The sequence below is a fragment of the Notamacropus eugenii genome, chromosome 2 (assembly GCF_028372415.1).
Source record: "Notamacropus eugenii isolate mMacEug1 chromosome 2, mMacEug1.pri_v2, whole genome shotgun sequence".
Classification (NCBI taxonomy): domain Eukaryota; kingdom Metazoa; phylum Chordata; class Mammalia; order Diprotodontia; family Macropodidae; genus Notamacropus; species Notamacropus eugenii.
The window spans coordinates 59,254,709-59,272,920 of NC_092873.1; the positions used below are offsets into that span (position 1 = coordinate 59,254,709).

The following is an 18,212-nucleotide window of genomic DNA, read 5'->3' on the forward strand; positions in this document are numbered from 1 at the left end:
TTGTCGCAGTTTCCTTATCCGTAAAATGAACTGGATAAGGAAATTGCAAACTACTTTAGTACCTTTGCCAAGAAAACCCCAAATGGGGTCATGGAGAGTTGGACACGATTGGAAAAATTGTGTGTGTGTGTGTGTGTGTGTGTGTGTGTGTGTGTGTGTGTGTGTTTGTGTTTGTGTTTCCCACTGCTCAACTGAAAGCTCTCACTTTCCCTTTCTGTCCCTAATGTGTAGCACACTACTACGAACCTAGTAGGTACTTCAGGAACCATTGTTGATTAGTTGGTCGTTAATTGACCTTGAATATAAAGATTAGGTGTGTTCATGAAAAGGTACCTATTAAGCATTGGAAACACAGATGGAGAAGTACTACAGCTCCTGTTTTCAAGGAGCTCACATGCTAATGTAGGCAGACAACACAGAGCTGCCTGTCAAATGGATAGGCCCTCACAGTTCTTAGAGTGCAGCACAAAAGGAGACGGTGATGCATGCAGCTTCTTTAATGTTATTTCCATTGGATTGTGAAGTCTAGGAGAGCAGGGATTAGCCTTTGCATTCCCATTTTTATCTCACACTTATCAGACTTGCAAAGATGACTAAAAAGAAAAATGACAAATGTCAAGAGGCTGTGGGAAAACAGGCCCTCTGGGAGCCCTTTGGAAAGCAGTTTGGAGGTCTGTTTGAAAAGTTACCCAAATGTGCCATAAAATATGGTGGGGGGACAATTTTCAGAGAAACTGGGGAAACCTTACATGCACTGATGCAGAGCGAAGTGAGCAAAGCCAGGAAACAAGTTTACATGGTAACAACAGCATTATAAAGGCAAATACTTTGAAAGACTGAAGAACTCTAATCAGCTCAGGGAATATCTGTGATGCCAGAGGACAGATGATGAAATGCCACCTGATGGAAGTGTAGAAGGAGACATCTGGTTTGGGGCATGGCCAGTGTCTGTCCATATCTATTAAAATGATTTTTTTTTTCAGTTGGGAGGGAGGGATGGAAAGGTAAGAAAGAAGAAAAACAATTTCTTGTTAATTGAAAAAAATAAAATAAGTTATATTATTTTTGAAAAATCTGTATTGGACCAGACCAGCACAATTCTATTACTTTATCCACATCAGAAACAAGCAAACAGAACAGTGATGATCTGACCAGAAAGCTGAAGGAAATGAGGAAGTTTGAGGTGTTTGTGAGGGTGCTACTGATCCAGGCCAAGGGAGGCAGGCAGTCCATGACCCAGAAAGCCCTGGGAGAAATTGCAAGCCTTGGCAGCCCCAGGGAGAGCAGGACAAAAATAATGGGACTGGGGTCAGTACCTTGGAGGTGGAATGTAGTATAGTGGCCTATGTTAAGACCCAGAGTTTGTCAGTCCTTATCAGATGGTGATAGAGAATATAGATGAGGAGCAGAAACTGACTTTGTTCCAGAAATAATTACAACAGTAATAGCAGTAGCCAGCATTTACTACAGCATGGTGAGCCTTGCCAAGTGTTTCACTCGTGTTATCTCATTTGATTCCCACAAAAACCCTGTGAGGAAGGTGTTGTTATCCCCATTTTACAGATAGGGAAACTGAGGTTGAGAGAGTTAAATGATTTGCACTCAGCTAGGTGTCTGAGGCAGGATTCAACCTCAAGTCTTCCAGATCCAAGCCCAGCACTCTCTTCACCCAGGGGCTTGGAAGAATAAGAATAAACAATGGTTATCATAAGACCTTTACATTTACAAGCTATAAATTGAACTGATGACTGCCCCTCTCCTTCTAGGCAAAGAGTTACAGCTTAGTCATGGTTTTGTCCTGCTTCGTGTAGGAGATCATGGAAATATGATTCCATTTCATAACATTTCTGCCCGTCCACTTCTTTTAAGTAGGTGGTGGTAGTGGGGGAGAGAAGTAGTATGGCATATTGAAAGGAGAGGCAGCTGGTGCAGCTCAGGGAGAGCTGGTTTCAGGCACCCCCTCTGGCAGGACTAGCCTGTGATCAGAGGCACCTCATGCAATTCTACTATGGAATTGCACATGGAGTGACACTAGTCACTCCCAAACATCATTTTAACAATGTTTGCCATTTCTCTTCCACCCAGTTCTTTACTAAATTACTAGCAGAGAACAAAACTGATTTTAGAGATATCTCATTTCCTTGCTTCTAACCATCTTGTGGAAATAATGGGGAGAGACCTGAGAGTAGACCAGATTAGGTCTGTTTTTGCACTTAAGAAAACTTAGCAGAGAAATATTTAGTTGTCAGAACTAGATGTGTCTATTCAAAGAACTTAAAGAACTTGGAGCTAAATATTTATTTGCAGTATCTAAAAGCTCGAAGAAAGTGCTGTCACTTCAAGTCTCAGCTATTTAAAGCTGAATATATTGTATTCGAAATCAGTGGAGGGGATTGCCATGTTCTGAGGTTTGAAAGCCAGTCCATTAGGGAGGAATGGGCCAACCTGCTATATCAAGGAGGTGTCCTTTAAAGAGATTTGTTGTGTCATTCAGTGAGTGAATGCTTTTTGAGACAGGGGTCTGTTCTTTAAACTGCTAGTATTGTATTTTTCTTGTCCATCAGTTTTGGTCTGATTCAGATTAGAGTTTAAAGAAATTTAGCCTCTTTCCCCAGATTAAGCCATGGTAAAATTCATAGACTAGTAAGAAAATTTGGTGTTTTTACCAAACTTTCTTTTATAGATTAAAAAAAATATATTGAAAGTTAATTTGCTTTGGTGTTGGGAATGCTTACTGTTTGTATCTCTTGCTTCATCAGGCTACAGAAGAGGTTTCCAAAAACCTGGTTGCTATGAAGGAAATCTTGTATGGCACCAACGAGAAAGAGCCCCAGACGGAGGCTGTAGCCCAGCTTGCTCAGGAGCTGTACAACAGCGGCCTCCTCAGCACCCTTGTAGCTGATTTACAGCTTATTGATTTTGAGGTAAGAACAGAACACTTCCCATGGACCTTGCCCAGTTTTCTCATCACATCTTCACAGGGATGTACCAAAGGAGTAAAGTGGGGAGTTTGTAATTCCTCTGCATTTTTTCTAAAATAGATATGCTCATGCTGCACTTTTTAGCGGAAGAGCCAGGACTGAATGGAGCCTGTGGCCAGTGCTCTCTGTCTGTCATTCCCTGGGGAACATGAGCTTTTCTTCATTGTTCTGTGTTCTAAGATAGTGTAGATTTCATTTGTTAAGTAGCGACATGTGTGTGCAGCATATTGCACGGAATTACGAGAAATCATGTGGTCCCAAGCTTGCCTGCAGGAAGATGGTGGCCCTCATTTTTGAAAAGGAGAGAAAATACTCTGAGACAAGTTTAGTGAGCTGAACTGAAAGAATAAGACTTAAGTAGATTCTGGAAAGTGGGCATGAAGACGGTGTCCCTAGCGAGAGAGAACAGGGAAGTTTCATAGGAGGAGGACCAACTCAGAAAACCCTTAGTCTGCCCAGAGCCTGAATACCAGGCTTGGCTCCATCCTCCAGGGCACTTTTTTTGGGTGCCAGTGCCTGCTCATCACCTCTACACAGGGTTCTCCTTTGAATTCTAGTTCTGCATGGCCACCAAAGCCTCACCCCCCCTTCCTCCCAGTTTCCCACTCACTACCGACACTACCTTTGTGACATTCCTTCCTGCATCCCAGCCAATCAGCTGCCGGCTTCTGGCAGTTCTACCCCCTCAGCAGCATCTTTGCATCTCTCCTCTGCTCTGGCTCCCACTCTGCTGATTCAGGCCTGTAGTTCTTGCTGTAGCCTTCAGACTGGTCTCTTTGCCTTCTCTTCAACAAATGATCCTTCACAGAGTTCTGGAATCATCCTAATAATGAATAATAAGTGTGCCAATCTGACCGAGTCATCCTCAGCTGAAAAACCATCATCATCTCCCTATGTTGGCTTGTCTAGGTTAAAAAAGATTTCCAGCCAAGTACCTGAAGACCCTAAGTGCAGAATCAGGCACCTCACTTCTCACACAAACACATATTCTCTTCCCCCACCCTCACCTTGCTGTCTCTTTCTCTCTGTAATTTGGAGCAGTGAGGCAGATGAACAGTGAGTATGACCTTCAGTTGGCTAAGAAGCCAGACTGGGAAAGTTTGACAGTTCTCTCCATTGTCATGTCAGTCATAGAATTTTGTGTAATCTTAACAGGCACAGGAGATACCTTGCTTGAAGAGAGCCTTCAGAGCAGTCGTTGGATTGAGTTAAATGCGTTTTTAGCAAACAATTGACACAGCAAGATTCTCTTCACTTCCTTTAGTCTCTAGGAAATGGTCTGTGAAAGTCTGCCTAATTCTTTCTTGTGTTCTTCATTGCATGCTTAGGCTATTCTCATGAAGGTGATAGCAGAAAGACATAGGGCCTCAGTAGTTCCTGATGCTTCAGTGGGAGTCTCACCTGTGGTCTTTTCCATTCTTTTGGAATCTTCTCCTTTGAGGTTGTTTATGAACAGTCAGTCCTGGCTCTTACTGCAGCCTAAGATCCCCTTAACTTTTCTGGTTGCCATATCAGACTGTGGACTCACTCAGCAGGCAGTTCTCTAAAGCCTCAAGATTATTTTCAGAAAAATTGCCCTTTCCTCTTTTGTGCAATTGGAGTTGAGTTTTTGAGCCTCAGTGGAATTTATCCCTTTGGAATACCATCTTACTAAGTTTGGCCCAGTGTTCAGAGTCACAGAATCTCACTTGGAAGAAACCTTGAAAACTGTCTAGTCCTAGAGTCTGGGACCTTTTTTTTAAAGTGTTTTGATAACTATTTCAGTATAATTAGGTTTCTTTGTAATCCTTTGTTTTTTATTTTGTGCATTTAAACAACATCTTTTTGAGAATGGGTCTGTAGGCTTCCCCAAATTGTCAATGGGATCGATGACACACACATAACATGAAGGCTAAGGATCCTTGATCTAGTCCGTCCTAGGACACTGGTCTCCTCTATACCAACCCCTAGAAAGTGTCCGTCCAGTGGGGAAGAATTCACTCCCTCCCAAGTCAGTCCATGCCACTCTTATAGCTCTGGTAGGAGGTTCTTTCTTTTGTCAGACCCTAAAGTTACCTCTTTTCTACCCATCGCCCCTATGATTTTGAACTGTAAGATCACAAAGAGTTCTTTTCTTCTTCCACAAAACAGTCCTTCAAGTATTTGAAGAAATCTCTTTTTCAACTTAAACATCTTGAGTTCTTTCAAATGATCCTCATGTAGCAGAATCCCTAATTGCCTTCCTCTGGATGCTCTGTAGCTTATCAGTGTTCTTCCTAAAATACAATCCCTACTCAAGACGTGATCTGACCAAGGTAGACTACAGCTTCTCCTTGGCACTGTACCCCTCAGCTGCAGGCTAATATTGATTTCACTTTCTTAACTGCCAGGTTCCCACTATTGAGTTTTCTCACCACTCAGTTCCTGCATCTTTTGATGAAAGGTCCTGCTTCTTTGTCATCCAGTACACCAGCTCTGACTCTCACCTTTGTGTAGATAAATTTGATAAGCTCTCTGGACCTTCAAGTCATAGATAAGATGCTAAGCCCCATAGAGCCAGAAGTGTGGACATTCCACTGAAAAGTGCTTTCCCAGTGGTTTTTAAACTGTTATTGCCTATTTTTTGAGTTTGTATATTCAACCAGTTCCAAATCCATCAAATTCTACTCTTTTCTAGTTTAAATTTCTCTTTCTTTTCCACAGAAATACCCTAGATACTTTGCCAAATGCTATTAAGTTCTAGTTAGACATTATCTGCAGCATCTCCCTGATAACCTACAATCCTGTCAAAAAAAGGAAATCCTGTTAGTGTGGCATGATTCATTCTTGATGAAGCTGGTTTTTTGTGATGACTTCTTTCTTTTTCAGAAGTTCATTTCCCATCTCTTTAATAATATATTCTAATATTTTGCTAGTAATCAAAATCCAGATCCTTGGACTTTAGTTGGAAGATTCCATTCCCTTCTCATTTTTGTTGTCTTGATGATTAGTATCTTAGTGATCTCTGTGAGCTCTTCAGGATGGCTTAGGTCAGGAGTTGTTAAGCTGAAGTCCAAGAACTTGGTTTTTACAAAACATTCTTTCAGTATAATTGACTTCCTTCACAATTCCTGGTCATTTCATTTGAAACATTTCAGAGCATTCTGAAAGGGGTCCGTAGTCTTTAGCAATTGCCACAGGGATTTGTGACACCAAGAAAGTGAAGAACTCATGACTTCAGGTCACATCAGTGCGTTCTTTTGGTGCCCTAGGATGACCTTCATCTTGACCTCCTCTTCTCAGCCTGCCTTGGATATGTAGGGGGCAGCCTCTTCACCTCTCTGGCAGCAACTTTCCATGTTTCTTCCTTTCTGGAGCCCCCCTCTCTTATGATCCCCTTTCCTCTCCACCTCAAAAGACATTTCTAGACATTTTTGACCTTCCAGTACAATGACTAGTAGCTAGCCTGAGCTTATTCTCAATAAGTTCGACATAGATTTTTTTTTTGTCCACTTCTTAATCCTTTGCAGCAGGTATTGGTGGGTGATCATTTTGAATACTGCAGGGCAAGATGAGAGAATATCCCATAAAATTGTTTCTTGTTGCCTTTGGCCATGTGATGAAATTTATTCATTCCTCCCAGAACCTTCAGTCTCCCCTTGCATTTAGTGACGGTCCCTGACATCCTCTGCTGGTCTCATTGATAGCAAGAATACCAGTGTACGTGTGGTTCCGTTCAGTAATCTAAAGCTGGGATTCTGAGCTCCCTTTGCCCCTTTGACCATCCCTTGGGCATTATTTGTATTTTTATTCATTTGAGTGGTTGGGCATAGCAGAGCTATGGCAAAGAGCCTCTGTGGGCTTAAGCTGGTCTTCAGAGTGCAGATGCAGGCTGGGCCAATGCCTCAGCTTTTTAGGCTTGACAGAATCCTTCAAGAACCAGGCTAGCGTTGTTCCATGATAGCGAGTAGGATTTTGGGGAAGAAAATAAAATATTTGAAAGAAATTAAGAAATAACTGAACATTTTTAAAGCCATATATAGATTTACCTGAGTAACTAGGACTGGGGTCCTACTGTGATGCCTTATTGTGATTTGGAAGGGACCCTGAGTTCTCAGAGGCTTCTCTAGCAGATCACAAGGTCTCTTGGACCCCACCAACTGCAGATTCAGTGTCTTTTGTGGGAAGATGGAGCTCTTAAGGGGGAGAAGGTCATCTCTGAGGTGTCACCAGCAGCACCTGAAGAACGACAACATGGTCTGTGTCAGTGGAGGGCAAAATCCTAGATCCTTGGAGTGCTCAGAAGTGGTCGTTCTCTGCCATAAAGACAGCTTCTCTCATGCTTTTTTGTATTACATTGTTTAGTTAGGTAAATGCGTAATTAATTGTATTTCTAACAGGGCAAAAAAGATGTGGCCCAAATTTTCAACAACATCCTCAGAAGACAAATTGGTACAAGAACTCCTACCGTTGAATATATCTGCACTCAACAGAATATTTTGTTCATGTTATTAAAAGGGTATGTACAACATTACAACTTTTATACTCTCAATTAAAAAGATTGTCTTGAGCATAAGCAAGGTGGCAGAGGTGGGGAAAGCTTCTTTCATTGTAGTTTTGTTCAGGGCATCTTCCCCACGGGTCTTCAGCAAACATGAGGGCTGTTAAGATATAAAAACAATCTGTTTCACAGTCAGAAACTGAAAAGCTGAATTTGGGCAGCCTCGACTTTAAGGTTCAGAAACCCCCGTCCTGGAACGCACACTTGATGCTTTTGTCTTAGTTCTCGAAGCTTTGGAACATCAGACGGTATTGCTAGTGCAAAGTAAACACTTGTTTTAAGGTACATTCTCTGAAGGCAAATAAAAACTCCTCTGAGTAGACCATAGGCCACATAAAGCAGAATTCTTTTTGTCAAAGTAATGAGCAAAGTACCTATTTATAATGCAGCAGCTTTGATTTTTATTACAAATGTGTATTCACTAACCCAGTAGGAGAGCATCTCCCTGGAATTACCACCTGACAAGCAGACTTTTTATTTGGGCAGCCTAATTAAAAAAAAAAAAATCAACAAAACCCAAAACTTTAAGAAAACAAATTCCTTTCCTCTCTCCTCACTGCACCTAGCTGATGGTCAGGCTTGCCTGTTACTTCTGTGCCACAATTATTTATAGACTATGGAACTACGGTTTGCATCTGTCAGTTCTTAGCTTTGTGGTGTCTCTTTAAATGAGTGGGTACATACATGTGCACATGTGATTGGGAGAACTGGTAGCCCCAACGATCCAGCTTGTCCTGTCCCCTCAGCTGCTTCCCAGGAGTGGTTCAGTGATGGATCCTACCTACAAGTTCATACTTGCTTCTTCCTCTTCAGACCTCAGATACTGGGCTGCCTTCTAGGCAGGTGACGCACAACTGTGTTTAAGTCCCTTTTACCATTAGCAAAGCAGAATTGTGTGCTGCAAGAGACAGCTGTGAATCTGTTTTCTCAAGTATGTTTTTGCATGAACATAGGGAGCATTTCCTTTTCCAGAAACATGGTGATTAGAAAACAGAGGAACACAAATTGGTTAAGACCAAGTTGATGCTTCTGATCTGAATAGCCTTATTGAAAAAGATGTAATTTGCTGGTAAAGTTTTAAATTGTAGAGCTTTTGTTGCTTCCTTATTGGGAAGGGCGTTGTTTCTGTTGCCTTGTGTTACACTAGTAGTATTTATTATTGTGGGGTTGCTTTGCATTTGGGAACGTTGGTTGTTAGGATGTTGTATGCTTTCCCACAAACAGGCGGTATGGCATAACTGTTTGTCTTTTATTCATTAAATTCTTACTTCATCTAAGGGGAGGCAGGCAGTCCCCAAACGAAACTTACCCAGCTTGTTGGACGGGACACTTTGTCCTTTGACTCCCTTGCCTACTATAAGAAGAGCAGTGTAAACATACGTTTACTTAGTAGGCATGGAGTAAGCAACCTGCAGTGGTCTCTACCCAGTTCTAAGCACTGTGGGAGATTTTTGAAATGTTGAAGGCCAGTTCCTTTGCCCTGAGAAGTTTACAATATAAGTCAGGGAGTTAAACACATTACGGCACCACGTGCTGCAGTAGCCTGTGTGTGCAGGAGGAAATTCAATGAGTCACAACTGTAGCTTGGGCTAACTTCAGGAAGGGTTTATGGGAAAAGAGCAGTCTTTGCAGGTTTTGTTTATTTTAATATCCAAGAAGTGGTGTTCAGTTATTTTTCAGAAGATGCAAGGAATTTTTGACCCCTTTTGGGGTTTTCTTGGCAAAGATACTAGAGTGGTTTGCCATTTCTTTTTCTAGCTCATTTGAAAGATGAGGAAACTGAGGCCAACAGGGTGAAGTGACCTGCCCGGGGTCATCCAGCTAGGAAATAAGTTTCTGAGGCCAGGTTTGAACTCATGAAGAGGAATTTTCCTGACTCCAGGCTGGGCTCTCTATCCACTGCACCCTTAGGGCATGGAGAACCCTAAGCTGGTAGAAAAGCATGCTCAGAGGGAAGAAGTGGTAATGTGCCTAGCACGGATACCTACCATGGATACTAGAGCTGGATGCTTTAGAGCAGTGAAGAGGAAAATGGGAAGAGCAGGTTCTCAAATGCCAAGCTGAGGAATTGGGGCTTAGCTGGTCAAGCTGTGGCAAATTCATTGTAGCTTCTGAAGGCTGTGGTGCCCTTCAGGCGGTCTAAGGAGTTGAATGTTGTGGGCATGTACAGGGGGGATTTCAGGTAGAAGAAACTGGGAGCAGGGAGACAGTAAGTGCATTGCAGTGATCCAGGCTGGAGATGTAAAAGTATGAACTAGTTGATATTTTGGCAGTGTGATGAGCCAAAATGAAACCTGCAGACACTCTCAGAGAAAGAAAAGTCAAAAGATGTTGGCCATGGCTGAAGGGGACGACTGCCGCAAAGAATTCTGATGTCTTTGGTCCCTCCTGTGTGCAGAGCAGGTTGAGGGGAGATGGCAAGTGTAGATAAGCCAAGGTCCTGCTTTTGTAGGCAGTAGGAGGATATGACACATGTATAGATAATTATGATACAAAAATAATGCATGATAAGTGCATCAGAGAGGTGCAAAACATGTTTAGAACTTCTGATCTCCCCTCTGTCATCTCAGAATAGCAAGAGCATTACCATAATAGAATAGCAGGCTTCCAGGAAGGGTCAGAATGAACCATTCAGGAGGAATACTTCACCAAGAAATCAGCGGAGGCCGATAGAGACAGAACAACCAAACTCAGACTCCAAATCATATTTGTTAAATTGTAGGAAAACCTTCTCTCAAAAGAAGAATGGTACAACAACGAAAAGATGCCCAGAAATGCTAAGACAACCTTCAGGGCTTGTAGGATTGCTGAAAATATGGTTTCATAACTCAGTGAAGTGACTGAAGGAGGAAGTGAGAAGGGAAATTGAGGCGGAAATAACTTTTCCAGAAATCAGAGACAAATAAGAGAAATAGATCATTTAGAATGTAAATGGCAGAGAATTCTTTTTGAATTAGTAGATTCTCAAAAAAAAAAAACAAATCAGTAGATTGGGAACTCAAACACAAAGATGTTAGGAAAGATACCTGAATAAATATGAAAAGGCAGCAAGATGAGGGGAACACCTGAGCTTTTCTATTCCAATCCTGGAGATGAAGCGCAGTGAGGAGATTGGTCTCTTAGAAAAACGTGATGAAATAAAAAGCCTGAAAATCATATTTTACAAGCAGCTATGAAGAAACTCTTCATATGCCAAGAATAATCAACCAAATTGTGGAAGAGTATTTTTTACTTATGATAAATGAAAGGATTGTTATATTTTCCCACCAAAAGCAAAGAAAATCAGTTTTTATTCCTTAGTGACATATCCCATAAAATATCACTGAAAAATGGATTTTCAGTAAAAAGGGAAAGAGTACAGAGCCTTCCTGCTGGGCCGGGGGGGGGGTGGAACACCAAGGTCAGCAGGGCATTTGACATAAAAATTCATCTAACAGAGGAGACGTAAGAAAGAAAACTCACTTTGCAAGGATTTTGAATTTTTTTCAAAGATACCTTTTGTATTTATATTATATTAATTTCTACATACATCCCTCTTCCTCTTCCCTATCCTTGAAACAGACATTTAAAGTGAAGAAAAGGCATTTCAGTAAAAGTAGCCAAGTCTGTCAGCGTCAGGAGCATTCCACAGTCATGTCTCTACAGTGAAAGGAAGGCGAGGTGCATTGTCCCTGTCTCTTCTTGTAGGGCCAGGCTTGGTTGCTATGATTACGGTGTCTGATTTCAGTTGAGAGTGTTGTAGTGTTTTCCTGATGCATTATACAGGGAGCAGATAGTGAAGATTTCTGAGTTAGGAGGTGGTGAGATTGGTGCTGATTGGGGGAGGACGGGAAGTAAGAAGTAATTAGATGGCGGCATCACCGGAAGTAGGAACCCGTAGTTGAAGCATGAGGGACTGAGTGGTGATAAGAGTTGAAAATGTGACACTGAAGAATTCTTGATGCCCTTAATAGAACGATGGAAATTGGGACAAAAGACCTTGGTTCAAGGAGCTAAGGAGATAGCCACGTGGAAACATTCATTAGACAGTTGGAAAGGAGAGTCAGTTGTGGGGGAGAGGAGTTCAGTTTTAGACACATTGAACATGCACATGATGATGTGCTTGAGGCTAGAAGAAGCCCGGCTTTGGAGTACAGATGAGAGCTCCAGGAGGGAACAGAGAGCCTGGTGTCAGGAAGGCTACATCAGTCTCACAAGTAACAGGTTGTTGATGTGATGCTGTGCCCGACAAAGGTCACACAGCTGCCCAGTGTCAGAGGCCCAGCATTCTATCCACTGTACCACCCAACTGCCCCCAAAATAGGTGGGAAAGATTTTGAAAAATTCCCAAATCTCAATTGCCAGGATCCTCAAAGATTTCAATCTACAAGCATTTATTCTGTGCCTACCATATTCCAGGCATGGGAGAAACAACCATGTAATAGAAACAGTCTTTGCTCTCAAAGACCTTACATTCTATAATCTTTCAAGATAGACTGTTCAGTAATTCAGTCATGTCTGACTCTTTGTTACCCTGTGGACCATGCTGTCTGTGAGATTTTCTTGGCAAAGATATAGTAGTGGTTTGCCATTTCCTTCTCCAGCGGTTAAGACAAACAGACATTACAAAGGAAAAAGGAAGAAATTACCTTCCTGGATAGGGGAAGATGTACATAAGATAAATGTTTCAAAGAGATGGGGCAGCTAGGTGGCACAGTGGTGCCAGGCCTAGAGTTCAAATCTGGTCTCAGACACTTACTAGCTGTGTGACCCTAATCAAATCACTTAACTCCCATTTGCCTCAGTTTCCTCATTTGTAAAACAAGCTGGAGAAGGACATGACAGACCACTCCATTATCTTTGTCAAGAAAACCCCAAAAGGGGGCCACAAAGAGTCATACATGACTGAAAAATAACTAAATAAGAAAGGATATAAGCAGGCATTTCTCGCACTTTTCCTCCCCAAATTTATTAATTTATTTTCAGTTTTCACCAGTCACTTCCATAAGTTCCAAATTTTCTCCCAGTTCCTACCTTTCCCCTCCCTCCCTGAGATGACATGCAGTCTTATGTGGGTTCTACACCTGCATTTCTATTAAACAGATTTTCACATTAGTCATGTCTAAGCAGGCAATTCTCAAAGGAAGACATCCAAGCTATCTACAGCCATATGAAAAAATGCCTTAGGTCACTAATAATTAGAAAAATACAAATTAAAACACCTCTGAGGTTCCATTTTACACCCATCAGATTGGTAAAGATGACCAAGAAGGAAAATGGCAGATATTGGAGGTTACAGAAAAATAGGCATTTTATTAAAGCACCACTGTGGCAGTATGGAATTGGTTCTGCCATTCTGGAGAACATTTTGGAACTCAGCCCCAAAAGTCCCTTAACTCAGTGATCCCTCTCTTGAGCCTACAGCCCAAAGAGACCAAAGAATATACAGAAATGTTGATGTTGTAGCCTCAACCCTGAAAGTGGGGGGATGTCCCTTGGCTAGGAAGAGTCTGAACAGACTTCATGTAATGGACGTTATCATGGCGTGAGAAAGGATGGATGCTTGAGAGGACTTGTATTAAGTGCTACTGCACAGAGGGGGCAGAAGCAGAAGAACACTTTATGTAATCACAACAATATCGCAGGGGACTGCCTCAGACTCAGAGATACTGATCTTCTGACAAAGGATTCGAGGTGGAGACTGAGGCTGGGACGGGGGGGGGGGGGGGGGGGGGGGTGCTGTGTGTGTGTGTGTGTAAACAATTGCAAAATAAAAGGAAAAAAACCCATTACAATCTCATCCTGAATAACATTACCCTGCACCACCTAACACATGGTCATCTAGGTAAAGCGTTTCTTTGAAGACCTGTGCAGCCTGGGCTGATATGATGCCTCCCACAGTGCACAGCTCCTGAGGTCACCCTTTTTACGTTGGCCCAGCTCTCTGTCTAATACATTTTCCTGACGTGAAGCTTAAAGTTTTCTCTTTGTGACTCCCACCCCCTGCTTCTATTTCTGTCCTCTTGGACCAAGGAGATCAAGTCCAATCCATGTTCCATGGGGAATCCTTAGAGAGAGCTGTCGTGTGGATCTTGTTCCCAGACTCCATTCTTGTATGGTCTGGTCTCAAGGCTCTTTGTCTTCACTAACTCTTCTCCTGAAAAGTTGTGTCTAGGTCAGAATGCAGTGCAGTACCTCTGGTCAGAGCCTCATCTCACTCTGCTTTTTTTTTCAGAAAGCCTGTAATCACACCCACTTTTGGTCTGCCCTCTCCTTCGGAGACCTCTCATCAAGTCCCGGTAGATGAAGCCCTCACATCTTTTTTCATGGGACTACTTTCTAATCACTGCTTTCTAATTTGTGAAGTTGGCTTTTTGGAACTCTGGTGTAAGATCTTACATTTATAGCTATTAAATTTTACTTTTTGATATTCAGCAACACATTGTAGTCAGATCTTTCGGGATCCTGCCTCTGTCATCTAGTATACTGTTTATCTCTCCCAGCTTTATGTCAACTGGGAATTGGATGAATGTGGGATTTATGTCTTTATCCTAGTCACTGATGAAAACGTGATATAGGTCAGGGCCAGGTACAGATCTCTGCAGCACTTCACTAGAGACCTTAGTATACCTTGAACCATTAATGACTATTCTTGGGATCATTCAGGCAGTTCTGAATCTACTTAATTATACTTACATCTTTCTGTTGTTTGCACACAGGTAACTTGAAGGGCTATTGTCCAATGTTTTAGTAAAACCCCAGTACATCCTATCAACAAGCTAGGTGGTGCACAGTGCCTGGAGTCAACAAGACACATCTTTCTGAGTTCAAATCCAGCCTCAGGTACTTAACTAGTTGTGTGACCCTGAGCAAGTCTCTTCACCCTTTTGCCTCAGTTTCCTCATCTGTCAAATGAGCTGGAGAAGAAAATGGCAAACCACTTCATTATCTTTGCCAAGGAAACCCCAAAAGGGGTTACAGAGAGTCAAACACAAGTGAAAAGGGTACATTCTGTATGGTATTCCCCAATCATCTCTTTAGTAACCCATTTCTGTTGAAACCATATTCGTTCTTTGTTCTAACTACTTTCTTTGTCAGATGTACGATATCCGTATTTTATCAAGAATTGTAGTTCAAGTCATTGGCTTCTCCTTGGAAGACTCTGTGCCTTTTTTTGAGTACAGAGACAAATGCCTTTCTCCAGTTTTACATTGCCAGCCCCTGGTGTTGGAGGCTCAGTGGTCACATCTGAGTATTTTCAGGGCAGCTCGGCACTCTCTTCTTTCCTTGTCTTGGCTTCCAGCTTCTTATTAGTCTTTTTCCTAATCTTTTCCAGTGCAAAGGTCATTCCCCTTGCCAAGGAAAATGGAAGCAACCTTCTCTCTGTTATCATCTCTTATTTTTCTGTCATCCTAGCTGTATTAAAAAAACAAAAAAGCAGCGCCTTGGCACAGTGTTTAGAGCTGTGGGCCTACAGTCCAGAAGACCGGAGTCCCGATCCAGCCTCAGACCTTACTAGCTGTGTGACCCTGGTCCATTCATTTAACCTCAGTCTTCCTCATATTAATAATAATTAATAATACCTACCCCCCAGGGTTGTTGTGGGGATCAAATGGCTTAGCACAGTGCCTGGCACACAGTAGGCACTTAATAGATGTTTGTCTCCCTTGTTCTTAGTCATCTTCCCCACATTTAACTGCTTTTGAGATTTTCCATTCCTGATAGGGTTCTTAAAGGGCTAGGCCTTCAGATCTTTGGTGGTGAGTTTCCTGTGTGCACTCAGTATACTTACTCCTCCACACTGACCTGCTCCTTCCTCCCTTGCCAGCCTTTCTTTCACTCTTGGCTCGGATCTCCCCATCTCCATCAGGCCCCCATCCATCCCTTGTGCTGGTTTTAGAAAGCTCTCCCTTTCTCTCCCCATTAGAATTCTTTAGGTTTCTTCTGGAAGAACTTCCCATGTTTATCCTGCCCCTCCCCTACCCAGTATGTAAGATGGCCTAGTTCCTCTCTTCCCAGCTCCAGAAGGACAGTTCCCCTTGTTGGTTGCTACATCTTTTGAAGGATGAAATGATCTCTAAAGCAAGCCAGTAAAGTATCAAGTGGCTCTGCTTTTGGCCTAAAGGACTCCAGCAGATGTCTGGAGAATCGAAGCCCTGGTGGCTGCTGTGTCCTGCCTCTGGGCCAGGCTTGTGACCTGCGTTTCGGAAGTCATCTGGATTTTCCATCTGCCCTTATCTGGATCCACCCAGTGATCTCCACTGGCCTCTCCTTACAAAAGTATGTCTTTTTCACACCCTTCCCCCATCCCCTTTTGGCCTCCTCTCTCTCTTTGGAATCACATTGACTTTGTCAGAGCCATATGCTTGTCCCACTAAGTCAGTGAGAACTCGCAGGTCTCACTTGCCTCCTCACCTGAGGATTTCTAGCCAATCTCCTCTGTAACCCAGGCCTTTCTCTAGGGGTGGAAGGTCATGGACTTTATCACTGCTTCTCACTTCTTGTGCCTTGATTGTCCAGATGCATCATTGCCTTTGTATGCCCAGAACTGAACGTGGGGCCTGTCTCATAAAACATCTTTAATCAGTGCTCATAGGTGACTTGATTCCTTCTTGGAGGTTACCTCCTGTAAATGCCTGTATATCTCTACCTAACTCTCTGGAATCTACCTTTAGTGGGGACACACACACACACACACACACACACACACACATATAAACACACACCACACATATACCACACGTGTGCATGCGCACACACGTTTTCCTCTTCCTCCTTCTTTTGCTATTTGAAATTCTTTTAAAGGTATTTGCTGAGAGTGTCAGCAAATATAATTTTTTCCCTCCTAGCTATTGTTAGTTCACTCCATTCTGGTGAGAAGCCCTTCATTCTTATATTTTAAACTTGTCATACACAAAAGTGGAAGTTGTATAAAATCCATAGCTGGTGGAAGAGAAGCAGGCAGAGCAGCTAGGTGGTGCAGTGGATAAAGTGCCAGGCCTGGAGTCAGGAGGGCCTCAGGTACATACTAGCTGTGTGACCCTGGGCAAGTCACTTAACTCTGATTGCCTCCAGAAAATAAATGAGAGGAAGGAGAACTAGGCTAGTCATGTCATAGAATTAAACTGGGGAGAGAGTTGGATGGGAGGAACTGTCAAAGAGGATCTGAGATATTTAAAAAAAAAAAATAGATGGGAAATTCCCAGGTGAGGCTTATATTGTTTGAGTAGCAGGTAAGGAGGTAGAATTCAGGTTGTAAAAGGATAAGTAAGAAGGAAGTTTGGAGGAAATAGAAGAATTTTTGTAGCCCATTCATGAAAGGAGTGATAGAAAAGTGAAAGCATTTCTCATTCATGGGGAGTCTGTGAGAGAGAAGTAATTAAAGACTGGTTTGTCAAATATTGGAGCCTGTAGAGAGGAAGGGCATGGCCAACAGTCGAAGGTCTTGAGATCATGGCAGAGGCTGGGATGGGGGCAGAGTCTCCCAATTCCCGCGCTCTGCTTTGCTTCCTCCCAGGAAGGTTGGTCAGAAGGTGAGAGCAATGAGAATCAGTGACTCAATGCCAGCCTTAGCAGGAGAGCCCTCTCTTCCCTTGGAGCCTCTAGGACCATGTAAGAATGGGTTCTGTGAATGGAAGATGGAGTGGACATGATACTGAGCACCTCTTAGCACATCTCTTATGTGTATAAAACATTTCAGGTTTTTTCTGTAGTTTTCCACTTGAAAGACTCAGGTAGGGAAGGAAGCAGAGGCCAGAGGTCATCGTCAGTGAGAGCCTGAGGGGACCACTATTGCAGATGTTAAGGTTGAGACAATGCTGGCTGTTTGACCTGGTTGGGACGTTCATGGGTGTGAATTCTCTTGACACAAGGTTTTGGAGGATCAGTCCACAAGCAGGTGTAGATTTCTGAGTTGCTGACATGATGCTAGGCACTGCTAGATTAAAAAGTGATACAGTTCCTGCCCTCCAGGGCATTCTGGGAGGAGCCAGTGCATGGCATAGATCACACAAATCCAAGGCAGGGACAGAGAGTAGAGCCAGTTTGTCCAAACCGTAGAGGCAAGTGAGGGAAAAGAATGGGGAGTCAGCCTGAAAAGACAGCCTGGAGCCAGACAGCTCAAGGCTTTCCAGTGCCAGCCTGAGGGTTTTGTGTTAGATATATACATTTTAAAAGGGGAGAGAACTGAAGTTGATAGGAAGGACGATTTCTTATGGAGTCATGAGGCATAAAGGGGAGTTAGGGAGAATGTTTCAGTTGTGGGATCAGCCTTTGTGACAGGATAGAGATGGGGAACCAGGCTAGTTAAGCCAGTTTGGTTGGAATGTTGAGTCAGGAGGAGATGGAATAGATCTGGAAAAGTAGGTGAGAGCCAGCTTAGACGAAAGCCAGGAAGTTTCTATTTCATCCTAGAGACAACAGAAAGCTCCTGAAGCTCTAAACAGGCATGCTGTGGTCAGATTTGTTTAACTTGGCAGACCGTTTAACTTGGCACCAGGCCTTCATGAGGACTCAGCAACTTCAGAACAGGGTTCTTGTGTTAATTTGGGCCCTTATCTGAAAAGTCGAGAGCCCCAATGTAAAGTTAATCAAACCATAGCTCCCTGGTGATCGTTTGACACGAAATGCTTCTGCACAAATCATCTTTGATGAGCCATGCACCATCATGGCAGGGTCACCAGGGGACACCATGTTGCACAGAGCCCAGGTCTGCCCGTCATCGAGACTCGTCT

General features: G+C 42.9%; 1 protein-coding gene across 3 annotated transcripts in view; it reads left to right on the forward strand.

The window, feature by feature from the left end:
• The window catches only part of CAB39 (calcium binding protein 39), a 111,535-nt gene that overhangs the window by 81,586 nt on the left and 11,737 nt on the right, over positions 1-18,212 (forward strand). For all 3 annotated transcript variants that reach the window (XM_072640511.1, XM_072640513.1, XM_072640512.1), the window contains exons 3-4: positions 2,760-2,924; positions 7,340-7,458. In XM_072640511.1, the coding sequence (XP_072496612.1) occupies positions 2,760-2,924; positions 7,340-7,458 (284 nt within the window). The remainder of the gene's footprint in view (positions 1-2,759; positions 2,925-7,339; positions 7,459-18,212) is intronic.